At 43.1% G+C, this 16,960-nt stretch overlaps 1 protein-coding gene across 4 annotated transcripts in view; it reads right to left on the minus strand.

Moving 5' to 3' along the window:
- ATG2B (autophagy related 2B) overlaps positions 1 to 16,960 on the minus strand; it is a 72,816-nt gene that overhangs the window by 21,763 nt on the left and 34,093 nt on the right. For all 4 annotated transcript variants that reach the window (XM_075282568.1, XM_075282567.1, XM_075282569.1 and 1 more), the window contains 10 exons: positions 15,951 to 16,150; positions 14,787 to 14,867; positions 12,494 to 12,600; positions 6,373 to 6,465; positions 4,057 to 4,127; positions 3,599 to 3,666; positions 2,875 to 3,045; positions 1,843 to 1,984; positions 1,031 to 1,233; positions 51 to 280 (listed from right to left, as the gene is read on the minus strand). In XM_075282568.1, the coding sequence (XP_075138669.1) occupies positions 51 to 280; positions 1,031 to 1,233; positions 1,843 to 1,984; positions 2,875 to 3,045; positions 3,599 to 3,666; positions 4,057 to 4,127; positions 6,373 to 6,465; positions 12,494 to 12,600; positions 14,787 to 14,867; positions 15,951 to 16,150 (1,366 nt within the window). The remainder of the gene's footprint in view (positions 1 to 50; positions 281 to 1,030; positions 1,234 to 1,842; positions 1,985 to 2,874; positions 3,046 to 3,598; positions 3,667 to 4,056; positions 4,128 to 6,372; positions 6,466 to 12,493; positions 12,601 to 14,786; positions 14,868 to 15,950; positions 16,151 to 16,960) is intronic.

The raw sequence follows: 16,960 nt of genomic DNA on the forward strand, positions 1-16,960 counted from the left end.
GTTACGAAAACAATTGAGGAAATCTGTAACACTATATACACAGTACTTACATGTAATGTTTGGAAGGGGAACTACAAGATGCAGCATTTCCAAAATCTTTCCCTCCGTACAAATGCCATACAAGGGAGACCTCTTTCACTACATATCGGACAACAGGGACAGGAAAACGAAGGGGGGCTTTACTGGTGTCAGACTTTCTTTCAGGACAGCCAAAATAGTTTTCCTTAATCACAATGGTATCAGTGACAAGCTTCTTCACTGACGGCTCTTTGTCTTTATCCTAAAACATAAAGATAAGGAATTACGTAATGTATACACAGCAATGCTCAAAACCATTTCTATCATTGCCAGAACCAGCACAAACTTTAGGCAATTTATGCTACAGTACATAGCAATCTTGTGGTTTTAGACTAGACGGGCTAGCATTCCCATGCACATCAATGAACCTAATCATCCAGCCATTATATTTTGGCCCTTGATAAATTCACTCGGATACTTCCATTTTTCCTGCTCAGTAACTCATGTTCAATAATTTACTGGTCATTTACGGTGTAATATCTCCCACCCATTGTACCTGACAAAGTCATTCACTTCACGAATCAGAGGTTTTATTGTTGTGGATGAGGGTTTATGTTCCTATAAGTTTGGCAGGGTAGAGAAGAAAGAGCCATGCACCCTTTCTATACTACAGTAGATCCATTACCCATACAAGGCTTGAAAGTATGATATGTTCTCACAGAGTATAAGAAAGGAGAAATGTGATAAGAATGGCCCTGCCTGTCAGTGGTGTTGAGAACACTTCGGCAACAGTGGCAGGAGCATTGTAAGGCTGTCATCTTACAGATTCTCTTGTCTAAAGGGGTTATTCACGTCTCTCATGCTAGCATTGGCAATCACTTTAGAAATGGAACCCGATAAATCTTTTTCATGTATCTCATCAAAATACAAGAAACAGCCCTGTATCAGGCAAAAGAAAAAAAAAAGGGAACAAAGTGCATCTATAGAAAAAGTGGAGGATCAGGAAACCTACTGAAACAGGCGTCTTGGGAGCGTACAAAATACAGAAGTCATCACTTTCAAGTGGAGCATCGAGAATAGCATCACTAATAAGATGAGGAGTCGCCATCATAAACGTGGGACTGGATTCTTCAGATATTGTTCCGCTTTCATCAGGAAACAAAAAAAGGTCAGAACAGGGCGCCTTCTGCAGGTCTGATCTGCTTTCAGATACACCTAAGATTTAAAGAAGTTTGGTTAGAGTGCAGCCAATAACTAGAAAAGCCCATAGAAAGCAATGATCCCAGTAAAGGAAGTATAATGATTACAAAATAAAGCATCTCTGGAACTTGTCCAGACTATCAGATCTGAGTAGAGCTGTGAATCTCCATTTTAACACACTACAACACTAATAAGTGCCAAAAAGGACGCAGTGCTGCCCCCTGTCTACACCAACTAGAGGGGATCTCGGCTCTCACACCAAAATAAAATTCATACATATGTAAATGAATAAACTGACTAGACGTGACCATTCCTCTTGTCATCAGTGTGTCTCCAAACTGACAGTGTTCAATCCATGTTGACTGTATCAAACCCCATTCATACGGGATATGAATATACCCATTTGGTAAATTATTCATATATTTTCAGGGGAAAAAATAGCAAATGACAAAGCACAGTTAGTTTTGTGGGCAATTTAAGAATTTTCTAAAACGGACATGTCAGGAGAGCATCCAGGTGATCATTAAAATGTCCTATATGTTAGAAAAGCTTCACTACAAATCAAGGAAATTGTCAACTACATTCTCCTTAATAACATACTATAAGCCATATTGTGTGTGTTACCGTTTAGCTGAGATTTTGTCGGCAAGGCATCTTGGAAAACATCTGTGTCTTCCATGGCATCGCTCATTAAATCACGCAGTATTCGCTGTTCTTCCTCTGCCAGCATTGGACCCCTTGAACCAGACCCTGTAGATGTTTCAGTCTGCAACATAACAACTGCACTTTATGGGAAACCCATCATTTGAAGGTGTATGAGCAGTGATATCAATGTAAGATTGTAGATATATAGAAAGGTAAATGTAGGTAGATAGTGAAATTGAGGGGGGGGGGGACAAACAAACAAGGATATAGGCAATTTTGCTTGTTGTTTACCACATAATGACACAGGGTATTTTGCCCCTGAACACCTTGGATGCAGGGGCGTCCAGGGAGTTAATCAGCTGGAGTCTGAGTATCATCTGACTCTGGTTTGTCCTGGTCCCTGGCTGTGTAACACAGCCGAGTGCCGGAAGTAATGCCACAGGAACAGCTCCTGTGAACGCTGCATTACAGCGCTGTACTATTACGGCACTGAGCGTTAACTATATGCTCAGTGCAACTTAAGGACTAGTTCACACGGGGGCAAGGAGGCGGATTTTGACAGCAGATTTTGCCTCAAAATTCGCCTCCATACAATGGTGGTCCATGGAGACCATTAGCGTTCTGGTTGCCGCTAGCGGAAAAAAGAAGCGAGCTGCCCTTTCTTCAGGCGGATTCCGCGGCTGGCGTGCCTGGCGGCAGCAACCTCCGGAGTCGGCCCCGTTCATTTGAGCCGACTTGGAGGGGAAAGCCATGACTGCGACGGTCGTGGCAGGCGGGTTTTGACCCGAGTGATGTGGCTCCCTGCGTCACTCTCAGTGCCCCCCCCCCCCCCCCCCCCCCCGTGTGAACGAGCCCTAAGAGTACAGCATGGAGCGGGAAGCAGCTAAAGGGTTTTTCACATCAGGAGAACACCCACAGATTTCAACAGAGACCTGTGTGGTCCAACCTCGAGAGGGGAATATCATTCTAAATCGTAAAATACCTCCAGCATGTAATTCTTTTATCTCTGACCTTTCTGGCTTTCTTGTGAGCTCCGGGAGAAGCTTGAGTCCTGATGGGTGGGTGCAGATCTCCATAGCTGGCGATGTACTGGATAAGGTTCATTAGTGCAGCACAGGAGTCAGAGCACGTCCTGATATGAATCACATCACTGGAACAGTACATCTCGAAGCGCGGCTTGTTCTGCCAGAAGAGAGGACAATGCATCATCCCTCTAGAATAATTGCCACTAATGCATGAAATTTACTGAAAAAGCTGGGAATGGCGTTATCTCTGATGAAAAGCCATGGCATCTAAGGAGTGGAAACAGGCTACCCTGAAACTCTAGATGATCTATGGGAGACTGGTTCCTGACAAATGCCCGCAAGTAACGTACACAATGTTTAAAGTGACAGTCAGTATACATATAATACTAAGGGAAGGCAGTTTTCTTCAGTCCTGACCTGCAGGTGAGGTCATTGATCTCAAAACAGTATTTCCTATAGAGCAGAAGGACACAGACTGTAGATGACACCTACCAGCACATGCTTGACCAGTCTACACTGTAGCAGCAGACAGAAAATGTTGTGATATGCTCATAGGTAGTATCTCTTGTGATATTTTTATTGGTCGGTAAGGATTTTAGCATTGGACCAGAGCAAATATGCAGTTGGGACAGGAAATTGCTTTACATTGTGATCATACATATTTATAGCATCTATGTGGGATCAGTGACTATAGCTGCAAAGAAAGATACCTCTTCTCCAAACTTCACAGCCAGGATAGTCAGCTCTAAAAGCCCCATGTCCAGCACACGAACGTAATCTTGAACAAAAAGAACATAAATTACTAATATTGACACTGTAGAGTAGTAAGAAAATGCTTTAAGGCGTCTATGTACATTTGGTTCCAATTTTTCACCATTTTTAAAATTAGTTTGTGGTTAGTGAATGAAGTGTCTTGCTTACACTGAGAGGCTATAAATTAGTCCTGCTCACACAGCGGTCTAGGTCATGACAAGTTCTTAGCCTATGAGTATAAATAGGAACGTTTTCTTTCACTAACAAAAAGAAATTATCAAAATGAAAAGCAATTGAAACATGAGCTACATTAGAAAACTGCATAAAATTTCATTATACTGTGATAAAGCTTCACTTACTAAGACTTAGACTACACCTATTTAATATGCAAGGTTTCAGATCAAATTGTGCTCACCTCGACTTAAGTTGACAGACACAGCATTACACTTGTCAGATAAATGCAGGGCTGCCTCATCCAGGATAATGCTAAAAATGAGATGAGAAGTTCATTACATTACAGAATGTAACTGCGCCACCTGCTGTTCAAAAGGTGGATGAACATAGAACTGCAGGAGATGTAAAATTTCTTAAAGGGATATTCCCATAACTCTTGTTCTGCAGCCTGAAAGCTCTGTGCTCTCTTCACTTCCTGGATTTCTCAGCACATTGGTGGGCCTGGTTTCACTTGCTCTGCTCTTCATTACCACAGTATGAAGCTGATGTGGAAACTGATGTAGCAGAGCTAGATTTGAGTCAGTCTGCATTACATACAGAGGTAACGGAATCCCTATCTTAGCCCTTATCAGCCAAATTCAATTAAACCGGCTGTTAAGTGGAAAAGCTGAAGATAGACAGCACAGTAATCCCTGAGCTCTCACCTCCCCCCTCCCCTATCTGAGGGGCTCCGTTACTTGTCAGCCCCTCCCTCCCCCCTGTGAGCAGGCTGAGCAGATAAGCCCAGAAACGCCATAGAAACGCAGTGTCAACCATGAAGTGAACAAATTAAGAAACTAGCAGTATAGATAGGATGCTTTTCATGCAACAACCCCTTTCATGTAATTTTCTGGTTAATGACCCTTACTTGTCCACAGGTAGGTGATACGTGTCTGATTGGTGGACCAATGGCACCCCCCAGTGATCTTTAACCCCTTAACGCTAAATCACGTACCTGTACGTCAGGGAATGTGGTTAGTTCCCGCATTCCCACGTACCTGTACGTGATTGAGATTGCACGGGCTCAGAAGCAGAGCCCGTGCGATCTCCACGGGAGGCCGGCTGTATCTGACAGCCAGGCTTCCCCTGTAGCAGCAGGGACGGTGATTGCACCGACCCCCCGCTGTTTAACCCTTAAGGTGCCATGATCCATAGTGATCATGGCACCCTAGGGGTTTGGCCGGGCTATAAAGCATGGTGCCCGCAGCAGGAGTCTGTGTGAGCTGTAATTTACAGCTACACGCTGCTCCTTAATCCCTCCCCCCATCGGAGCGAGCTCCAATGGGGGGAGGGTTAACCCCTTGGATGCCAGGACGAGTGGGAGCTAGTCTATGCATCTGCATAGCTAGCTTCCTCTATAGACTGCAATACACGTGTATTGCAAGTCTATAGTTAGTATAGAACCACTGGTTCACTGGTTCTAGTGTGCTTACAGCACAAATGTAAAAAAGTTAAAAAAAAAAAAAAATAAAGTGTGTAAAACAAACAAACAAAACAGTTACATTTCTTGTAAATCTGGAAAATCGCTGTTACACTTGTAATCCTTGTAACGTTCAAAATAAATTAAAATACAATCAAAAGATGATGCCGATATAAAGCAGAGATATGGGAGATAATATTTATTAATGTATTTGGGTGGTATGGTTCTCTGCCTGAAAAGCAGAGAATTTCACATTTTGAAAATTGCAATTTTTTCCAAATTTCCTATTTTTTTAATAAGTAAATACAAAAATATTGATTAGTGTTTACCACTAACATGAAGTATAATGTGTTACGAGAAAACAATCTCAAAATCACTTGTGTAAGTTAAAGCGTCTCAAAGTTATTGCCATTTAAAGTGACACATGTCAATTTTGAAAAAACAGGCCTGGTCCTTAACGTACTTTTGGGCTGTGTCCTTAAGGGGTTAAAACGAAGGTCCATAGGTCTCTGTGTGAAATTCTATGGGACGGATGGAGCCTTAGTCTGGGCTCTCTCTTATCAGTCCTATCTCTAGCGTCCTATGCATGCTACCGCACAGTTCATACAGGGGACTTTATTGTGATCACTGGGGACTCCCAAAGTTCAAACTCTTATTCCCTCATAACTAATATAACAATTTAGGCTGGTTAATGGCTTGTGGTCTGCTATAGTCAGGCCATTCCTAAAATAATTCCGCAGAATTAAACAAAATAGAAATAACAGCTGCAGAACTAAGTGTCCCCAGTATGAGTCTGTTTGCTGCTAAAAGAATTATTTAAAATAACGGATTTAAAAATTTCTTTTACTATTACTTTCAGTCATACATGTAATAATAACCAGACCTTGGTTAATCTCCATTGGAGATTCCAGTGCAGTGTCTTCCAAAAATCAGCGGAGGAAAGCGTCCTACATGAAGGACATTTCCATTGCCCATTTCAGTTTATAAATGATAGACTCCATTATAGTCAATGGAGTCAGTCAGGCTCTGTGTGTAACTGATGTTATAGTGATCCGATGCTAGTGTGAACCTGGCATTAGGTTAAAACAGACTTCTTACCGAAGGCTAGAGGAGGACTTATCCAGAGCAACACTGCAGGAAATACTGAAGGTCTCCACAGTCAGAAGAGCTCTAACAGGTAAGTAAAGAGGCCTGTAAAGATGAAGGAAAAATATTATCATATAACATATAACAAAGATTGGGGTCTACTCACCAGTGTAAAATTAAAGGGGCTTTCCAAGATTATGACACTCATGACCTATCCTTAGGGAAGGCCACCAATATCAGATGTGTGGGTGTTTGTTGGGGGCAGGGGGTGTCCTATTTGTGTCACTTCCACTGATTAACTGCAACCTCTTCACGGCTTACCAAGCACATCACAGTACAGAAACTAGTGCACACTATTGACTTAAATGGAACTGAGCTGTAAAGAAGCCACGTGACAGTTCAATGGGATGTAAATGGCCTGTGAAGCAAAAGTGGTTAAGAAGAGGCCATCAATATTTAAAGTCCTGGAAAACCCTTTTAAGAATAAAACTGTTAAATCAAAAAGCAGCTGCATTCATGGCTTTAATGAAAAAATGAAAATCTACACTAATCCTGCAATTCTCACCTAGGTGCACAGTTTGATACAATAACAAGGTCTGATTCACTTGTAAGGTATGATAAGGAGACCCAGACACACAGTATTATAGTTATATATGACTAGCCTCTGTCCGCGACTTTATCTATGTGTTGTTGGCATCGATGATCCACCTATATTCAGCAAATTGCTGCTGTCGATGGTTTGCCTGCTTCGGCGTTTTGGCAGCTCTTAAGCTGTCCTGCTGCTGAAATTGTTCCTCACGATGTGGATGTGATTGCTTCGGCATCTCAGCAGCTTGCTGGGACGCCATATAATGAGCGTGTTGTTGACATTGATGATCCGCCTTCTCCGGTGTTTTTGCAGCTTTCAAGCTGGGCTGCCGCTGAACTCGTTCCTTGCACTGTGCCCACGATTGTTCCAGCATCTCATTGGGAAGTCATAAAAAGAGCATGTTGTTGGCCTCGATGATCCGCGTGCTCCGGCGTTTCGGCAGCTCTCAAGCTGGCCTGCCACTGAACTTGTTCCTCGCACTATGCCTGTGATTGTTCCAGCATCTCATCAGCTTGCTGGGACGCCATATAATGAGCGTGTTGTTGACATTGATGATCCGCCTTCTCCGGTGTTTCGGCGGTTTTCAAGCTGGGCTGCCACTGAACTCGTTCCTTGCACTGTGCCCACGATTGTTCCAGCATCTCAGCAGCTCACTGGGAAGTCATATAATGAGCATGTTGTTGGCCTCGATGATCCACATGCTCCGGCGTTTCGGCAGCTCTGAAGCTGGCCTGCCACTGAACTTGTTCCTTTACACAGTGCTTGTGATTGTTCCGGCATCTCAGAAGCTCGCTAGGACACCATATAATGAATGTGTTGTTGGTTTTGATGATCCCCCTCAGCTCTGCTTGAGGAGAACTCTGTTGACTTCTGGCTACCTTCATAGCTGTTGTTTTAAAATTTTGAAATAAACTAGATTTTCTTTTTCCCGCATGTTTAAAATTGGCAAACTGACCATTTGGATTAAAGGTGTTTTCCCATCCAGTGTGTCAGCACTGCCTGGAGCAGATCAGGTAATATGCAAAAGCATGTACACAATGGACTGAGGGTTAGCTGTGTGTTTACACAGAGAGATAATAGACCTGGCTTTATCAGAATCTGAGATAAGCTGCTGCAAGAGCTGTTTAATATAGTATGTGAACATAAATTCATAACAGTCGTGAAGCCATGTCATTTACCGGGATAATCGAGGTTACAAACTATTTATTTTTTTTTTAATTCAAACATTTTTATTGAAGATTTTTTAAGGTACATAGACAAAAGAATAGAAAGGTAATTCAACAGTGCGGATATTCCCGGACTGGATGCATAACTCAAAAGCAAACATAGTTCAGTTACAAATCAAGTGGTACTGTGAAAGGTATATAACAACAGTGGTCACGCAGGACCAATAACAGCATTTCTCATTGAAGGGTTAAAGAATAAACACCAATAACCAGGAAAGAAGTACAAATTCCTGAGGGGATAAAGGAAAAGAGGGGGAGAGGGTGGGTATGAAATAGATGTAGAGAATAAAGTGGTGGGACATTAAATTTGTAGGTATATTGCGCGAAGGGGCGGTGATGTTATATGTTGTAATCATAAGGAGTCAGATGATCTAGTAGCCATAAACAATCTCCATGGCCTCCAGACTTTCAAAAAGTTATCATGTGTTCTAGAAGACCAGCTAAGCAATTCCTCCAGTCTAGCTATATCCTGGACTGTCCGTATCCAGAGGTCGATAGGTGGTGGTGACTCTTGTAACCAAAACCTCGGGATTAGGAGTTTGGCTGCTGCCAAAAGCATGGTGATTAGTCGATCCTTGGATGGAGAGTAGGTTACCTTCGGTAATGACAGGAAAAGTGTTTCTGGAGTAAGTGTAAAAGGGGATCCTCTAATGTCTGAAATATGGTTCGTAACTTCCCTCCAGAAGGGTGCAATCTTGGGACAAGTCCACCAGATATGCAGGTAGGTGCCCCTCTGTGAAAGGCATCTCCAACAATTTGAGTCTTTTGAGAGGCCTTTTTGTACCAGCCATTCGGGGGTCCTGTACCATCTGGACAAAAGCTTAAAACTATTTTTCTGTAATCTGATACAGGTGGAAAAACCATGCGACGCCTTCAGGGCCAATTCGGTGTCCTCCTCGGATAAGGATATATTCAGTTCCTTCTCCCAGCTAGTGAAGTACGCTGGTTTATAAGAAGCTGGAGGAGTGATAAATCTGTGTAAGAGAGCCGAGGTTTTCCTCAACATGGTTGTTTTGGACACAAGCAATTTTTCAAAACTCGTCATCGCTCTCTGTGGGATTTTCAAGTCATTGAATTCAGAGATGTAATGATGGATATGAGCTCGATGTAAGAAAGATACTTGGCAATCCTGTTGGAACGTCATAGGATCTATAAACATAGTGTTGTGAGAATCTGTGCATAGTTCACGTAAATGCAAATTGAGGCTCGGAGGCCAAGTAGGGCCAAACTTTCTTTTATCATGGCTCAACCATCGTGGGAGAAGAGACACAGGTAATAATGGGGACGGAAGAGGGGCCAAGTCTGTACCTAATTCCATCCAAGTATCGACCGCACCCTTAAAAAGCGGGGTCATAGAAGATAAGGGTTTTCCTATAGTGGATGGTAGCCACAAGTCTCCTTGCAATTCAGTCGAAAGTGTAACAGATCGATCCTGTATCGGAAATAATAAATGCGCCCACCAGCGTAGTTGTATCGCCTTATAATAACGATTGAGGTCTGGCATACCAATGCCCCCTTGGTGTTTGCTTTTCAGTAGAAGGGACCAAGCAATTCTGGGGGTCTTGTAATTCCAAACAAATTTTGAAAATGTCGTTCTGAGGGAGCTAAAGAATTCTTTTGGCAGGAAGATTGGCAGCATAGAGAGCAGATACAAGACCTTCGGGATTAGGTAAGTTTGAATGAGGGCCTTCCTTCCAAACCACGACAAGGGTAAATCACGGTAATTCTGGAGGTCTTTCTTCAGAGTAAGTAGTAAGGGTGAAAAATTGGTTTCATAAAGGAGGTCCACTCTGGGCGTGAGTTGAGTACCTAAATATTTAATCGATTTGGTGGCCCATTGAAACGGTGATTGCGACTTCAGGTGTTTCACCCGATTTGGGCCGAGAGAGATATTGAGGACCTCAGATTTTTCGAAATTTGCCTTATATCTGGATACTATGCTATATTCCTCAAGGATGGCGGTTAAAGAGCTCAGGCCTGTTTCCGGATTTGACACCAGGAAGAGCACATCGTCCGCGAAGGCGACTGACGATGTAGTCAGTGTTCCGTCTTTCATTCCTTGAATTTTGGGGTCCTGTCTCACTGCTTGTAGCAATGTTTCTAGTACGAGTATAAACAAAGTCGGCGAGAGAGGGCATCCCTGCCTCGTACCATTTGTTATTTTAAAAGCTTCCGACAAAGTCCCATTTATCTTTAGCCTGGCATATGGATTGGCATAAAGGGAGAAGATAGCTGTAATGAAGGGTGAAGGAAAGCCAAACTTAAGTAGAGTTAATCTCATAAAGTCCCAATCGACTCGGTCGAAGGCTTTCTCCGCATCGACGCCTAATAGAACTAGAGGGATATTATGTTTCCTAGCTTTATATATGAGGGGAAGAAGATGCCACGTGTTGTCTCTACCCTCTCTGCCTTGCACAAATCCGGACTGTTCCGGATTTATTAGGTCCAGAATGAGGGATTTCATACGCATAGCTAATAATTTGGCCCAGATTTTGATATCCAAATTCAGCAACGATATTGGTCTGTAGTTCCCACACAATGAGAGGTCTCTCCCTTCCTTCGGGATCAGCGTCACTTGAGCTTCTTGTGCTTGAGTTGGTAGATTGCCACCAGCTAAGAGAGCATTACACCAGTTATGTAAGGGTGGGAGTAAGGTCTTCTGAAATTTCTTAAAATAAATCAGAGAAAACCCATCTGGTCCAGGGCTTTTCCCAGGTGGAAAGCTTGAAATGACAGATGTGATTTCTTTCGGCGTAATTGGCTCCAATAAGGTCTTCGCGTCCTCAGGAGAAACTTTAGGTAAGTTTAACTTGCTCAGGAACACGTCCGTCAGATGTTGTTTGGATGCAGCATAGGAGTGGGAGTCCTCCCTACTAAGGTTGTACAAATCAGAATAATACCGTACGAATTCAGTCGCAATCTTGTCGGTACTATAAACCACTCTGCCGTCTTTTGTTTTGATAGAAGGAATATAAGTTCTATGTTGCGCCTTCCGGATCAGTGAGGTCATCAATCTACTACCCTTATCGCCGTGCGAATAGATAAGTTTGCGGTAATTCAGATGGTATTTTGCTGCCCTAGCATTTAGTAGATCTAATAGAGACTCTCTCCAAAAGACCAATTCTTTCTGGGATTCCACTGCTTTGGTGCGCTTATGTATTCTCTCTAAGCGAGCGATTGTCCGCAGTACTTCGTCCATTTTCTTCTGCTTTTCACGTTTTACTTTAGATGCTAAGGTAATAAGTACCCCTCTCATGTAGGCTTTGTGAGCCTCCCACAGAATCTGAGAGCTAACTTCGGGCATTGAATTTTTCTCAAAATATTCTATCAGATGAGAATTTAGGAATTCAACATGCTCCTCTGAATCCAGCAGTGTCTCATTTAATCTCCACGTCCATTGTCCTTTTGGTACTTGTTTAAGAGCTAGTTTGAACGATACTGGAGCGTGATCTGATACAGTCATAGGGTGGATTAGAACATGAGACGCGGAGTCCAGAAGGGATTTTGATACAAGGATGTAATCAATACGGTGATAAGAATTAGCAGTGTGAGCGAAGAACGTATAATCTCGGACATTAGGATGATGAAGTCTCCATAAGTCTACTAGATCAAGGTCTTGAAGTGCTCTGTTCAATGCGCTAATGGCTCTTTGAGATAATGTAGGTACCTGTGCCGATGAGTCGAGAGAATGATTTAAGGCTACATTAAAATCTCCTCCAATGATTAGCTGTCCTTCTCGGAATAAACTGAGCAAACGTAGTATTTGGAGGATCCAGGAGGTTTGGTGTTTGTTAGGTGCGTAGATTGACACCAGTGTATAGGGCTGAGATGCAATTGTACCTTTAACAAATAAAGCTCTCCCATCCGGATGTTACAAACTATTTATGTGCCAAATTTCATTCAAATCTGTTCAGCTGTTTTTGCGTGATCGACGAACAAACACACAAACATCCAAACTTTCACATTTATAACATTAGTAGGAATAGGATAGGATACTGTGAGTCACTGCCTGACCATGGGAATAGTGTGCTGTCATGATTACTGTTCAGATAAAGTATTTCAGTGGTGACGCATGGGACTCACAGCATCATAGAGAACTAGGATACTGCAAGTTTAGCTCTCCAGAGTGCAGTCTGGGAAATACGACATATACACAGGCTACAATATTTAGTATTCCTGCAAACAGCCAGTTAAGGAACAAAAAATAATTTGCATAGTATTAGTTGAAGAACTGTTCTATTACACAAGAATAGACAATCCTTATAATTCTGTCTATGTTAAGCTGCTGTACTAAGTGACAAAAAACAGGGTCTATTACCTGTAATCCAAAGCACAACTCCAGAGGTGAATATGAAAGGTAGTGATGGAGGTAGGAGGACTGTAGCCTAAAACTGGCTCATCGGAAATATTCAAGAACTGCAGTATCTAGAGAAAAAAAAAAAAAAAAGCATGTGATTAATGGGAGCCCTCAAAGTATGTTTATAGGGAACACGTATCAGCTTTGTCAGTGACTAAATTCCTACACAGTTGGGGCTGCAATAGATGTCTAAGTAACAGAAAACTGTAGATATAAATTTTGGGACACATTAATTATATTAAATATACATTTCTTTCCTCCTTCAAGTACTTAGGGATCCGTATCTCCCCTGATCCAACTTAATTATCTTCCACTTTTGGATGCCATCTCTACGGATCTACGCTCTTATGGCGCTCGTCTTCCCTCTTGGTTCAGTCGAATTCATGCCCTTAAAATGGATATCCTCCCCCGGTTTTTGTATTTATTTCAGGCCCTTCCTATCCCTCTCCCACGCACTTTTTTGGCTAGGGTACAATCCTTGTTTGGGAGGTTTGTTTGGGGCTCCTCTCGGAGCAGACTTGGGTTTATTACTCTTGTTAGACGTAAGTCCAGGGGAGGCGTTGGCCTTCCGGATGTGCGCCTTTATTATCGCGCCTCGGTTTTGCTTCGTTTGTTTGACTGGCAATTCCGTCGCCATGATAAGCAGTGGGTGTCCATCGAATTTGACCTGATATCATCCTCGCTCTCCTCTTGGCCATGGATTCCACCGCACTTTCGTCCCAAACCCCCTGGCCTTTATGTTCTCCCTTCGCACTTCCTGAAGGTGTGGGATCTGGTCTGCTCTTCTGGTAGCTTGGCCCGTGTTCCGGGCCCTTTGACTCCTCTCTTCGAGAATCCTATGTTCCCCCCTGGGTGCTCAGTGGATCGGTTCCTCTGTTGGGAGAGAGAGAATTGTACTCGTCTTCAGGAGGTGGTGGGCGATTCCCCGCTCCCTCCTTTTGCCCAGTTATGTAGTTCTCACCCTGACTTACGCCTCTCGTGGTTGGAATACGCCCAACTTCAGTCCTTTTTGAAGCGGTTCTCGCTTATTTCTCACCTCTCTCCTCCGGCCTTAGAATCCTTTGTTGGGCGACGGACCTCCCCCCCTCGCGCTCTTTCACTGTTGTATGACGTTCTCCTTTCGGATGTCACTGCGGGACTCCCCTCCTATGTTGCTGCCTGGAATTCCGATCTTCCTGTAGGTCTGTCATCTGCGGATTGGGACAGGTCCTTCTTGCTTTCTCATAAGATGGCCCTCCCGTGTAGCGCTCAGGAGAGAAATTTTAAGATACTGTCCCGGTGGTATAGGTGTCCAGTGCTTCTTCATAGGATTTTTCCTGCGGTTTCGGACTTATGTTGGCGCTGTGGCTCCGCTAGGGGTACTATGCTACACATTTGGTGGGATTGTGACGTTCTGCGGCCTTTCTGGGACGCGGTGTTTTCATTGTATTCCACGGTCAGTGGGCGCTCTGTGACGGTTTCTCCTCAGCTGGCGCTCCTGTCGGTCATCCCTGGCAAGCTGTCGGCGATTAAGGAGGACCTCCTGAGACATTTTCTTACGGCCGCCAGGGCTATTATTCCAAGACGCTGGGGCAGCTCCACTCCACCCTCCCTGCTTGAGTTCCTCCAGGAGTTTCTTCTTATACAGAGGATGGAGACCTTGGTGGCGGAGGATTCTCCCGCTTATTCCAAGTTTGAACTTCGATGGAGCCCTTGGATTATGTTCCAGGAGTCGTCTGCTTTTTCTACTGCCTTCGCTTGAGTGTGACATAGCCGTCTGTTTTCTTCCCTTTTTTCTTTCTTGCTTTCCCTTTCCTCCACTTCCCGTTCTGGTTCTGTTTGTGGTCTCGCCGTCTTTGTCTTGTGTTTGTTTGTTTCTTGTCTCCTCCTTATTCCCTTTTCTTCTCCTCGTTGAGCTATTTTTGGTTTATGTGATGAGGGGTCTTTTTTGGCCTCCCCGCCTACTGATTTACATGCTTTTATTTTGATGCTCGACTTATCTTTTGTTTATTTGTGTTGTATTTTTATTGAAAAATCCTTAATAAAACCCGTTTAAGCATAAATATACATTTCTCTCCAAAACAGTCCCTTGTAAATTCAAAAAGGACTGCATCTCAAACCATACTAGAAAGCATACAGGTGTTTTTACAAGTGAAACACATTTACTTTTTTTAAAGCAGCTTTAACTGCATCCAACTCCATGTGAATGTAACGTAAATGTGGACCTACAGCTGCTTGTGTTATAGCAAATAGTGGTGACTGATAAAAGGCAGACCTGATCATGCCAGGTGTGTTCAGACTGAAGAACCCGGTGTTTCAGAGTCGCTCCTCGCACTCCCACAGCAACAAGGAATTCCTGGAAGAAGACAAAGGATTCATGAATACACAAACATGTACTTGTAAGAGTAAGGGTATGTTCACACAATGAAAAATGAAGAGGAATTCCTCTTCATTTTCCGCCGCCGGCATTTTCGCTACGGTGTAGCTGCGACGGGGTGCTAATGCAGTGCACTGGCATTCCGACGCGGCATGCCACGATGAATGGACCTAATCAGCAGGAAGTCTCAAGCCACGGACCTCACAAATGAATCAGCCACAGTGTCCACAAGATTGAGCAGGAAGTTTCTTTTTCCACGTCCTGCTTTGATCTCTGCCTCCCTTTGAAAATGGGAGGCGGATTCCAGGAGGAATTGAAATGTTCATTGTTTAGATCCACAGGCTGAAAATGTGCCATGTCTATGTGAGCAACACATAAAGGATGATATAACTTCTATATAAACAGAGAACATTTCCATTCACTCACAGTCATCAGATATATTAGGAAATGTGAAGAAATAAAACAAAGTATATTAAAATCTGAAAAACATTTAAGTGGTATTCTCAACTGGGACATTTTAGTATATCCACAGGACTTGCCATAAAAGTTTGACAAATGCAGCTCCAGCCTCTGGCACCTGCTTCTATCCCGACCACAGGGGTCTTTGACCCCCATTTCACAGCTGAAGAGAGCAGAGAATACATTGCACATGTACAGCTCTCTCCATGCAGTTCTATGGGACGTCAAGGAACCCTCATAGAAGAGTCTGAGAAATGTTCCAGATGAGAGTATCCCTTTCTCATATGATGAGCTGATCCTAAAATATATGCTTACAGAAAACTCGGTAAATTAAATTCAATACAGATTTCAAATATGTAGCAAGCATTATCTGTACAGACGGTGCACTATACTTCTAGAGTATCACATAAAGGGTCGCCATAATATTTGTGTAGCAGAACCGTCCAATTGCAAGTGTATTATGACGTGTGCTACACAAACAGAATGGCGTGCTGTAGTGTGGTACATACCTAAAGTAGCACACCGCCTTTATGCCATTTACTAGACCTGTATTTCATTTTTACACACAGAAGTCAGAGATGGAATAAAGGTAAGTGAAGAGACCTTTGTGTTACTGTCAGATTTATCAGACTGGATTTTCACTGCCACGGTCAGCATGCTCATAGTGTCCACTCCCACACCGTTGCTAGAGGCACGATGGCATCCATCTTCTCCTGAAGAATAAATGGTTGGCTCTAACCAGTGTGGCTGGGGCAAGCTTGGCAGTCTGAGTTCCGATGAATCAACAACACCATCCAAAACACCTGTTAAAGTGAACAGTATACATATATAAGGCCTGTGTGACACCACTGTACGGTACTTAGGAGGGCTGCAATAATATGGACCATGTTCATTGATATATTAGTGGTTAGTAGTTTTTTTCTGACTATAGTTTCTGGCAGAGGAGGTCTGCTGAGCGTCAAACGACTCCATTTCCGTAAACAATAAGGATGGATTCAGCACATCTGCACCTCTGAACTTGCAGCATTTTGTGTGATTCTTTGCCATTTTTAAATGGGGTTTATTGTAAATGGGGTTAGGGTTACAATACAACATAGAGGGTACGCAGACATGACAAAACATCATTGGCAGACATTTTATAAATTCACACTGAAGTTAGAAACCAACAAAACACAACAATAAGTCTCACCTAGTTATAAGAAATTAATCAGATCATGAGTTACCTGATCCAGTCTAGACCAAGTCCAATGTGGCATAATTGCTCTACTTTTCTTTACATTCTATGGACTTTATATACAGAGAGCACCACCTAGAAGGCTTGGTCAGTTTTTTAGTTGACAACGTGGTTTCCGTAATATACTCCTTATACTGTGACTATTTATAGTCGGTTCAGTACCGAAAAAGCCTTTTTATTGAAAATTACAGTGGTGCCGCTTCTTATTATCTATGTGTTTTTACAATACTTAGGAGTAACCTCAATCTAAGGCTTTTGACTACCCCAATACCCACCCAACACCTTCCTGATATGTCCAACAGTGGGTGGTCTAATCGACTTGCAACCAGCCCAGGGTTCTCTTTTTCTGCCTCCCATTCATTTCAATGGGTTTTGCAAG

This window comes from Leptodactylus fuscus, chromosome 7 (assembly GCF_031893055.1).
Source record: "Leptodactylus fuscus isolate aLepFus1 chromosome 7, aLepFus1.hap2, whole genome shotgun sequence".
NCBI lineage: Eukaryota > Metazoa > Chordata > Amphibia > Anura > Leptodactylidae > Leptodactylus > Leptodactylus fuscus.